At 36.0% G+C, this 12183-nt stretch overlaps 1 protein-coding gene across 1 annotated transcript; it reads right to left on the minus strand.

Annotated features, from left to right (window-relative positions):
• Positions 1–939: 939 nt before the first annotated feature.
• rlbp1a (retinaldehyde binding protein 1a) lies at positions 940–7838 on the minus strand. Its single transcript, XM_079639836.1, has 8 exons — positions 7736–7838; positions 6923–6963; positions 6536–6664; positions 6247–6451; positions 4588–4766; positions 3553–3711; positions 3337–3447; positions 940–2210 (listed from the first exon to the last, which is right to left on the minus strand). Exons 2-8 carry the CDS (start codon positions 6929–6931, stop codon positions 2064–2066), a joined length of 939 nt encoding a protein of 312 aa, XP_079495962.1. The 5' UTR covers positions 6932–6963; positions 7736–7838; the 3' UTR covers positions 940–2063.
• Positions 7839–12183: the final 4345 nt, after the last annotated feature.

The following is a 12183-nucleotide window of genomic DNA, read 5'->3' on the forward strand; positions in this document are numbered from 1 at the left end:
TAAATGTGTACGTTAATGTTTGCATCATATCACCATGTCTGCTTATGAAAACTACCAACAAACTTGCATTGGCTGGTAAAAAAAAAAAAAAAAAGATTAGTTGAAATATATTGTTTGTTTATGGAAACCAAGGAACATTAATTTGTTTGATGATCAGCAATAACACTCTGAATTATTTTCTCTTTTTCTCCACGCCAAACCGAGATCATTAGCTATTGTGTCAAATGGAGGTTAGAGAAAATGTATTCATGCTGCAGTCACAAATAGGAATTATAAAAGAAAGTGAAAGGCCACATATATATATATATATACAAAATATTTGTCTATTTGCAGAATATAGAGAGAGTATTCAAGCTTTCAGATTGACACTGCCCAATGCCCCTGTAATCTCACTTGTAAGGGATTATTTTACAGAAGAGCACTAAATTTTCCTATTTCGACCCACATTCTCAGTACAGTTTATTGCGTTTGATGGATGGTTTTTGAATGTCATTTTCATGACCTCAAAACCACATGCAGCATAATATCTCAATCACTGGTGTGTTTTTGATTTGGGAAAAAAATGGTGTGTGATTGAATAATTTATTATTACAAGAATGGTTATTGTGTTCCAGAAATAAATTATTTTCTTGTTTAAAAAACAGAGTTGCTGTTACGTTATTTTTCTCCGGCAGATATTTATCTTTATTTTAATTTTTCACCTTTAAAAAAATATTGCTATCAACTCTTTTAGATAAACCCATTTTTAAAATACACACACACACACACACACACACACACACACACACACACACACACACACACACACACACACACACACACACACACACACACACACACACACACACACACACACACACACACACACACACACACACACACACACACACAATATATATCATTAAAAAAAGTATGTTATTGAAAGAAGGCTATTATGTTCACCAAGGCTGTATTTATTTGATTTATTATTACAAATTATAGGATCTGTTTTTTTATATATATATATTTGAATTTTTTTATTCCTTTGATGTTGAAGCTGAATTTTCAACATCATTACTCTTCAGTGTCACATGATCCTTCAGAAATCATTCTAATATGCTGATTTGCTGCTCAAGAAACATTTCTTCTTATTATCAATGTTGAAAACAGTTTTGCTGCTTAATATTTTTGTGGAAACCACAATAATTTTTTTCAGCATTTTATAACATTATAAATGTGACGCTTTTGAATCAATTTAATGAACTTAACCTTGCTGTGTTTAATATATATATATATATATATATTGCTAAACCCAAACTTCGATAGTGCATATTATTTTTTATTATACTAGTAGTTTACATGTGCAAAATGTAAAAATTGTCATTTTGCCCATTTTATTGAAAATATTTTATTTATATTTGAAAATGTAAATTACACTTGACAGGCTACAGCTCTGGGTCTAGAAGATCCAACATGTTGATTAAAAACGACAGCCACATCATTACATACTTGATACAACCCATTCAGTGTAAAACAACTATTATTTCTTGGACAAAACTAGTATTTGATTCTCTAATTATTACACTTATTTTTAAAACAACCAGTACAAAACTTTCTTTTGATCAACTTCAGGCCACCGTTTTCAAGGCAAATGATACATTTCAGTGAAGTTTTTACAGTACTCTACAGTACTGTACATCTGTCAACAGGAACAGCTTCTTATACTACTAAAGTATTAAACTAATAATTCCCTATACACTCTTAGAAAAAAAGGTTATTTGGGTTAATATATGGGTGCTTGACCAAAAAGGTTCTATATAAAGAAAATGTTAAATGATTGCGTGATACTTTCATGTTCAATAGGTTATTTAAATATAGGTTTACAAGCTGCTTAATTCATAAAATGTAATTAGAAAGAAACAAATCCATAAAAAGGTTCCATGAAGCGCCTGACAGAATCCTTTAAGGTTCTATATAGAACCTTTTCTTCTAAGAGTGTAGTGACTATATGAAACATTTTAATATTAAACAAGCAAACAAAAGGTTGGTGTCTGTCCCAGTGTTGTACTATTGGCTCGGGTCTTTTAAAGGGCTGTATCTTCAGAGCCAAACAGCTTGATCGCCGTCTCTTTGCCGTCACAATTGGGACCCGTCCCCTCGAAATCCGGAGGAAGGATTTCAGCACCAAAGTCCCTGAAGTAGCCATCCAACTCGTCACCATGAACAAAAACCTAGATGAGCAGGTTCAAAGTTTTCATTTAAACAGTTTCATATGCACATTTTAGTCATGTGATCTCAATATGGCGTGAATAAAATAGATTTCTGAGTGTCTTTTTTAGGTGTGCAAGATTTGAATGGGGTGGTATACTGCCCCTTTTTACAATATGTAAAATAAGTCTCTGTTGTCCCCAGAGTGTGTATGTGAAGTTTTAGCTCAAAATCCCCCACAGATCATTTTTTTACAGCATGTTAAAATTGCCCCTTTTTGAGGGTCAGTAAAAACGCATCGTTTTGTGTGTGTCCCTTTAAATGTAAATGAGCTGCTGCTGCCGGTACAGAGGGCGGAGCTTCGAGATCTTGTGTGTGTGTGTGTCTGTGTGTGTGTTAGCAGCTCTGATTACCTCATGCAGCCAGACAAGCACTAAAATGTCAGAAACTGTTCTGCCTTTTATGTTTAAAATGGACTCTGACAATGATGGAGAGACTCAAGAAGAAGTGACAACATGTAGAAGCAACAGGGCGTTTCTGAATGGTTAGTTGATGAATTTATGTTGCTGATGTGGAGTTAACTATCTTCAATTAGCATATTCTGTCATGATAATCTATAAAATCCCTTGTTTGGGAACGGTTGTAAGATGCTTACAGAGTGGCATGCTATTGCATTTGTGTTACGTACTGTGTATTGCATGTGAAAAGACGGATGCGACAGCTTGAGCTGACTCACAAATGTGCTGGACTACAACAACTCTTCCTCTTCTCAATATGGACTGCGTGTTCCCGGGGGCGGGGTTTATGTAAATTTTAGGGTTAGTGATGTCACTAACCCGGAAGGAATGTGGTGTAGTCCCTACCAGCCGGTTGTTGTAGTCCTTTTCTTTAAAAGCAAATATCTTCCTTTGCTTTGAACTTTGAGCGTTGTAACTTTGCAGATGTTGTTTATGCTCAAACATCAACATTACACACTAACTAAAGCTAGAAAAGGGAAACCAACCCTTTAAGTTTATAAAGTGGAAATAATGAATGCATCTTTTAATCTTCTTTTGAGTTCATTTGTCAGAATAGTGAACATTTTAGTACACCACTTTTGTGTGCCCTGTTTATATTTTTTTTTACACACACACCCCTCACTCCACTCACCCTCTCCAGCAGTTTGCTCTTCATGAAGGGCTTCACCACGTTATAGGTGGTTGTGAAGTACCAGGGCTGGTGGATCACGTGCACCGCCTTGAATCGGGCCGGGAAAGAGTCCTGTATCATACAAGGCAGCACAAGCTGTATGTGAGCCAGCACTGCATGATCTTCCTTGTGAGTTATATGAAATTGTTGTGCTTTAAAGGCTGTGTAAGCTCTTACCTGTAACATGTCCACCATCTTCTTCAGCTCGGTGTGTTTGATCCCAGATGCGTGCTGCATCGTGAAGCCCTTGAAGTTCTCGATGAGGACAAAGCCGTTGATTTGGGTCTCTTCGTTTTCTAAAAGTTTCTCGAGGATAACGCAGTACGCACGCAGAGTCTGTGAAAAGACGCATTCGAGTTTGAGACAGGGTTACTAATTGTTAACAAAAACTAATTGCTAACAAAAAACATTGAAATAATTTCAAAAGTTTCCAGCTAGTTGCCAAGGCAACATTTCTCATTTTATTTTAGTTTAACTTAAAGCACTAAAATAACTAAAAGTAAAACTGAAATAAAACAAGAACTAAATAGACACAAAAAAAAGGACAAAAAGGTGCTAGGTGCTGCCACAGAAACCGAAAATTCTCGGGCTAGCAGCATGTGTCCAAATTTCAATCTTAACCGTTCTATATCATCAGAAACTAACTGAAAACAGGGCTTTAAGTGTAAAATACCGAATTGTCCTTTAAGAAAATCCAGAGTTTACCCTTTAACGACATTGTGGTGGCGTTCGTTCAACTCGGACGAGCTTTCCATCATGACTTGATAGTACCTTTGCATGCTTGTATGTTTGTATGCTTAGTCTCTAACGTTAGATAAGCTAAACAACCATAACAACCAGACAAGCGTGTTCTTTTCCCTAGCGAAATCCAATAATGAACCTTGTGATGACCTCCAACTATTCTTTTGGCTTGTCTAATGACTTTTTGGCTTGATTGGGCCGTTTGCAAACTTTTGAAAATGAAAGTGCAAGTTTTAAAAAAAACGATACCATTATCGTCTCTACAAAACTACAAAAACCTGAAGTTACCACCACGGTCACGGTGACGCAATGCATATTACGTGTCCAGTTAATAGGCGTAGTGTTTCTTAACAAAATTACATCACCAACTACTGACTGTTTATGCAAGCCAAAATTTCATGAAAATCATATGCAAACTCAGCTTTTAATCTTGTCATATTCTTTATTAGGCTATGCAAATAGCACACATACTTCATCAAAAGTGACCTCCTCTAGATCCCAGTTCTCAATGTTGAAGAGCAGCACCACTCGGCCATACTTGTCCCTGGTGGAGAGGATTCGTGGATAACCGGCTTCAATGGTACTACGCACGGCCTCCGGGGTTAAATTCTCAAACAACTCCGGATAGTCTCGTCTAAAACGCACATAACCTGTCAAAGAGGGAGAAAAACAAATAGACTAATCATGATTTGTAGAATGTAGGAAAATTTGCCTTTTAATGACAAAAAAGAATCCCCGTAGTTTAAGAAAAGATCTCAACAATGCCTTTCTCACATTTGCCAAGATACCAAAGGCTGCAAACTATAGTCAGTGCATTCTTCAAAGACCAGATAATCTGAGCTGTTATCCAAATTATTTTACAGTTCTATATGACAATCATTTACAATAGTAACAAAAAATTGTTGTTGTCCAGCCTAGGAAAACTGACATCTTCACTCTTTATTTAAATATTATTAAAATGTGTTGAAGATTTTGTAAGTAAATTGCCTAGCTGTGCTTGGAGTCAATTCTTTTATTTGTGATAACGCAATGAAATATGCCAAATTGTGCAGACATCATTTTTGTCAAAGCTGTCATACAAAGAAATTATGAACACATGCAAAAACAGAACCAATGACATATTAATAACTGAATTGGATTATGCTGTTGTCATGTCAATATACGCTTTGTCCTGTTAGCTTTTTGTTTTTTTATGTATTTTGTTTTTGGCATATAAAATAAAACCTGTAGCTGTATTTTGCCTTTTTTTTTGCCAAATAATTGTCAGATAAATACTTTAACCAAGTTTAATGATTTGTTCTTCCCTGATATATATTTAAAAAAATAGGACTATGTAATTTTTTAAATTATATTTCCCCCCTATTTTGATGGTTTAATCAAACTTGTAGGATATTTAAAAACAAATATTCCCTCCAGACATCACTTTTTTGGCACTACTGTATGTGTAGTATTTATTAGAATTTGTCTATTTGAAATAAGATATTTCAGGACCTATGAAAGAGCAAGCTATATCACCTTTGTTTCTGCATCTGTTTTGTGAGCAACTTAAGTACATGGGAAAACAAAGTAACTTGCATCATTTGAAAAAGTAACTCAAATATTTTGTTGTAATTTTAAATGTAATGTGTGACTTTTCTAGTTACTTGAAAAAAAGTAATCTGACTAGTTACTTGTAATGCTTTACCCCCAACACTGAATAATAGCAATACTGTTTCTTGCTCCATCAATGCAGCATTGCTCTTTTGCAGTATTTCGTCCTGTTTCTCATGCATTTAAAGGTTCAGTCATGCGTGCAAGTGTGTCCGTGGGCTGTGCATGTGTATTAGGAATGCCAGATTGTGTGAAATACGCAGAACATCAAAGCCCAGCCTGTCTGCCTGTTCTCCCCTTTGAGAAAGAGAACCTGCCCTATTTGTGCACAAAGGGTCTCTTTGAAAGTTTCGTTAAAGCCCCAATTAAAGCAGAGATTTTGTCCCTGTCCCAGAGACGAGGAGGTCTGAGGATGCGTAGATGAAGACAAAAGCATATTTAGATGGCCACAATAACACGGCCTAGCTGGGAAACAATTGAGCTGCGTCATTATGCAAACGTGTAAATGCATTGATGCCACGATCACACAAAGCGCTTTACCTTTCAAAAGCTCATGTGCTCTCTTCACGTCAAACTTGCGTGCGCGTATGAATCTCAGCAGAAGGGAATCTGGTTTGTCCCCAAATTTTTCCTGCACAGCTTTGGCCAGATCGTCCCCTTCGCCTGCCTTTTCTTTTATCATGGCCCTCAATTCCTTTATAGAAGACACTTTCCTCTCCTCCGTTTCATTTAGTTCATCTTTAGCCTTTGAGATAGGAAGGTGAATTTACATTTATGTGTGGCTTAACGATAAATGTGTTTATAGCAGCATGTAGTATAGTGATGATACCTTCTGTTTTGTGTGATCCGAGACTTTCTTACAGGGTCCGTACACCGGGCCGTGGTCCTTAACAGTCAGATGTTCGAGCTTAGCACGTAAGGCTTGTTCCTCCTCAGACACCATGCGAAACGTTCCGGTCTAACGGGATGAAAAGAAAAAGAAAGCATTATATTATGTCACAGACAAGAGGGTTTAGACAAAACTAATCCCGTGTCTACATGACCCATGCTGTGGAGACCCACAACTCTCAGTAAACCAGTGACTATTTAATAATCCCCATCACATGACCCACTAGAACACCTTGAGAAACAAGAGATTAGTTCATCCCACCGAGTGCATTTAACAGTGCAGTCTTTTAAGTGCTTATTATGGAAGTAGAAATAATAGTGTACTTACAGCAGCCATGATGCTGAGATCCTCCAGTGGCTGAACGGAAACTGTAAAAAACAATATTTCATTTCATATTTCCCTTTATATTTTTAGATTTAATCAATTTGAGAATTAAATAAAGACAATAAGTCTACAACGTTTGCATTTAGATTCTTTAACTTATAAATCAAGCGAAACATTATTGTGAAAAAGGGTCTCGGGAAAGTTTACTCTTAGGATTCGTTCTCCAAAAAGCCTTTTCGAATCTTTGCTGCAATAATTCACTTTATTTGTTAAGATTATTTTTTATGACTCATTTTCAATGTGGGTATCATTTGGTTACTTATAATACATATAAATGTATTTAATTTACATTTTAAAGTTTAAGTCTACTAGGATTGATGTAAACATAAGAATATAACATTCCAGGATTTACTGATGCAATTACATCTGAAGTATAGCTTAATTATTTTAATACATAACTGATTGAAAAAAAGACCTGCAGATGTAATTTAGTCATATTAATTCAAACTCCATTTGAATATATTTATAAAAGGGAATATAGGCTTGACAAAAGCTTGTTTGGAAGGTTTTTTTTGTGGGAAAATCATATCATTAAGCAGTTTTCTGAATACTGAATAAACTCCTGGGATTTGTGAGACAATCACAACGAACAATTGAAATGTATTCAGCTAAATATCTGCATCGGTCTTTTAATAAACGACTGAAGCAATGTTTGAAGTATCAGTCAGTGGACCCTGAATCCAGCTCAGCATCCTCTTAGCTCAGACACAGCAAGCCTGCTACCGTAATAACACTCAGAATAAGACTGTGACTTACCTCAGCAGAGGGCGATTCAGAAGTGACTCGGAGAAGGGCTCAGAGAGGAGAGGGGCGATGAGGACTCAGGCGGCACTCAGGGTGAGATTAACCTGTCACACCCCATAACTCACAACAGATTCATCTAATCTACATAATACACATTCATGAGGGGAGGGGCCGAACGGGACCAACAACAACACATCATCAGGTGGGCAAAAATGAGCGTGACTCGCATGAGATCTACAGTAATCTCAGTGCTAAGACTGTTGCTTTTAATTGTTGAGTTTATGATTTTGATGAACTATGCACATTTTAATAACTTTTATTGAAAAGTAAACAAGAAACATAATGTAGAACAGATCAGTAGTTCATAAAAAATGTCAATCCAGGTTTCATGACATTTCTAACTATTGTTCTATAATAACTAATGAACTGCTAAGGGGTATATAATGTAATTAGATTTTTACATTTCTACACAAAACTCGGCATCAGATGCAAGGGTTTACTGTAAAAAAACTTAATTTTCTTTTGGGTTTTCTCATACAGTACAAATACCTAAACATGCTTGAATGAAGATACAATTATTTGAGAAGCAAAATGATTGAAATATTTTTTTTTCTTCTGAAAAATGTATCTAAATGAGGTGAGTTTATGCTTTGAACAAGAAAAAAATGTCAGTGGGTAAAGAAAAATGTACTTATTTCAAAGGGGAAACAAGATTATTTTACTTAGGCTACCCCACTGAACATGAACTCAATTTTCAATCTATCTTGATTTTAAAGATACATTTTAAAGATACAAAAAACTAAATTCCATGCATTTTGCGGCAAAAAAACATTGTTTTGGTTGTGCTTTGTGTGATTGTGAGGATGAATATGGTTCTTTCTCATAACTAAAGAGAGATATACTGCTCATAAAACATTAACTAGTACTGGGCTTAAAGGGATAGTTCATCCAAAAATGAAAATTCTGTCATCATTTACTCACCCTCAAGTTGTTTCAAACCTGTATGAGTTTCTTTCTTCTGTTGAACACAAAAGAAGATACTTTGAAGAATGTTGGTGACCACACAGTTGATGGACCCCATTGACTTCCATAGTATCTTTTTTTCCTACTATGGAAGTCAATGTGGTCCATCAACTGTGTGGTCACCAACATTCTTCAAAGTGTCTTCTTTTGTTTTCAACAGAAGAAAGAAACTCATACAGGTTTGAAACAACTTGAGGGTGAGTAAATGATGACAGAATTTTCATTTTTGGGGAAACTATCCCTGGACCTCAAGATGACTACTATAGCTGAAGACGTTACTGTAGCTTTATCCGTTAATAGACATGGCACTTCCTGAAAAATAAATTACAGCGCACCATAATCACGATAGATGCTTTACAGTGAACTCTGTTAGAGCTACATATGGCAATTTATCTGTTAAATAAAATACCTTACTCACAAGTAGAGTAATAAAAAACATAATCTCGGCCTCGCTTTTACAACATTACAAATCCCTCAATTCTTGCCATTTCCGAAAAGCCAATGTTGATTCTGGTTTTATTTTGAGCTATCTCATTCTCTTTTTCCAGCAGACTCTCCTCTGTTCGGCGTTTGTTTAAAACGAGTGATTCCCCGGAGGTTCGGGATTTATCGTGATCCATGTAAACCTTTCTCACTCGTGACAACTCATTACACTCACACACCATACACACGTCAAAGTAGCTGGAGCAACTTTTCTCTATTTACGGATATGAAGAGATACGCACGGGCGAGTGACGCATACGCAATTTCCAGAGAAAACCATCCTGCCCATCCTGAAATATAGACACTTATAATAGGCTTACCATAGTGAATCATGACAAAAACATGTTTTGGAAGAAGGATTGAAGATATAGTAATTAAATTGTTCATTTTGAACCAAATGTTACATAGTCTACCTTTAAGAATGTTCAGATATTTTTTATGGAAAACGTAATGACCTATGGAATTACTTAAGCCCTTTATACAGAAGCCTCTGTCCACTGAACATACATTCTCTGTCACGCTTCATTTATGATGTGTACCATTGGTGATGTTCACAAAGAAAATGTGAATAGATTACATTAGCAATAACAAATACCACTCACATTTTCTTCCAAAAAAAAAAAAAAACTTTAATTTTTACTCTTTCTCATAGGTTTTTTCAACTATCTAGCTATTTTGCAACACGTTAGTAAGCTGTTTTCTGTGAATGTGTGAGACTTGCCATTAATTAACCGCTATATAAATAACTAGAAGAATGTCAAAGTGCAGAAAAAGGCTGTGCTACAAACCAGTGTGTTTATGATTTCGATAATAAATTAAAATTATACAATAACAAAATTACCAGTTTGCAACATCAAGTAGCTTAACAGGCTATTTTGCACAGCTAAAATAACTGGAAGTGGATGTAACAGTCTTTTCTTAACTATTGTGACGTATATCCAAGTGAACAAGAAACAATTTAGTGTGGGACTTGATTTTGTCCATGGGGGAATTGATTGGATGGTTGTGGTTTGCTATTGGTTGATCTCATGTGAGTGACAGGTTGTCCCGCCCTCACACCAGTAAACACATCATCAGAGAGGAGAAGTTGCTGCAAGAGGGAGGGGAATCTATTTTGATTAAAGATTATGAGGGAACATGAATTTTTAAAAAATTAGGATTTATAATAATTACTGCAATATTCCACAAGTAAGAATGGTCAATTTAGATTTCATGGTGACTTTAAAAATAAGGTGGATAGCAAAAACGAGTGTTTGAGAAGTAGTCAAAAGAAAAAAATTCTAATATTTTTAAAATTTCATTTCAAGGAACAAGATGGAAGCCAAATCCTTGGAGTCTCTCCCATTCACCCCATCCGCACCTACTAGAATGTAAAGACTCTGGTGATCTGGATTAGAGCCTTGAATCTCTGCTTTAATTTAGTCCCAGGCTAGATTAGATCAACACATACAAGCTGCAAATTCAATAGCAGGTATTTTCATAACAAAATAACAGTTAATTCTTGATTCCCTTAAAACCACGGCAGCCCAAACCAAGCGCACAGACGGATTGTGATCTGAAAGGCATTAATCCTGTGAGTGACCATTGACTGAGTTTCACAATAAGATAATAAACGCATTTTGTACATTGGGTTTTACACTTTATAATCCTCGCTCCGCAATCCTTGATGTGGTTGATGTGGTTATACAGCGAGCACTTTTTGTAATCAAAGTTGTGGGCTTGCAACCAAAAATATATAATAAATAATAAAAAAAAGCTTTCCAAAATGAAAAGATTTAGCTACCATTTACGAAATTGCAGTCCTGCTTGGCCTCGTTTCATTCATAATTACAGTGAATACTAACAATTCAGAGTGAATGGGGGGGGTGAATTTAGGACAAGCGACAGGTCTGCACAGATGCCATCCATTCAGGCATGTGAGCAAAAAGCCGATAATGAGCAGTGGAAGAGCAGTTCTTGTACGTGTCCGTCGCAAACCCTGCTGCTCTGCTGCACATGCACAAATGAACAACCCTCCCCGTCCCGGCGGCCCGAGTCATTGTCTACAGAAAAGATCCTAGTTCATTATTCATTAGTGCTTGTCTTTTTTACAGTGGCCCCAAAAACTATTTGGACACTTATGCCACACTTAATGCAAAGGCATTTATTTTAAATACTTTTTGGGGCCACTGCACAGGTTTTGGACTGGCATATTAAGTCATTTGCTTTTCAGTTTACAGAATCTTTCTTCATTCTCATTTAGTGAACTATTTAAAAAAAAAACAAATGGAACCATCTAATGCCAAATTTACACGGCAAAGGTGGCACACAAGTGCTTCTGAAGTGGCAATATGTATCTTTAAGCTGAGTGTTTAATGCTGCACAGAGGTGGCATAAATGCATTTACACAACAATTTTAACATTTGTTTGTGACATACACCTAGTGGGTGCATTCTTTAGTGGGTAACTGTAGCCTTCAGCCTTCATTTACACAACAATTTTAACAGAATATTGTCGGGGCTGAGGTGGGTCAGAGCATGCATAATTTAGTCTGACTTTTGTGGTGCATTGCGTCTATACTCAGAGTTTTGAGCAGGCACAGAGCAGCCTTAACTCAGCTGTGTAAACATACCTTACGGTTATTTCTCGAATACATTTTAAGATTGAATCTGATTTCAAATACAGACAACTAAGGATAAACAGCATTTTATTTATCTCTCATTTTATTCCGATAATAACAGATCAATAAAACATCTTAAATAGTGCTTCTCAACCAAGGGGCCTTTGGCTTACTATAAGGGCCTTAAGATGACTTAATATGATTTAACCCTCTATTGCTGTTTGGTAAAAAAAAAAAATATATATATATATTTATTTTTAGATTTTTTTTAGTTAATCAGAATGGTACGAAGCTTGGTAAAGGCTTTGGCACTTGCTGTGTGAACAAAAAAAGGTTAAATGGTCCTGAAAAAAAA

This window comes from Phoxinus phoxinus (genome assembly GCF_949152265.1).
Source record: "Phoxinus phoxinus genome assembly, chromosome: 2".
Lineage (NCBI taxonomy): Eukaryota > Metazoa > Chordata > Actinopteri > Cypriniformes > Leuciscidae > Phoxinus > Phoxinus phoxinus.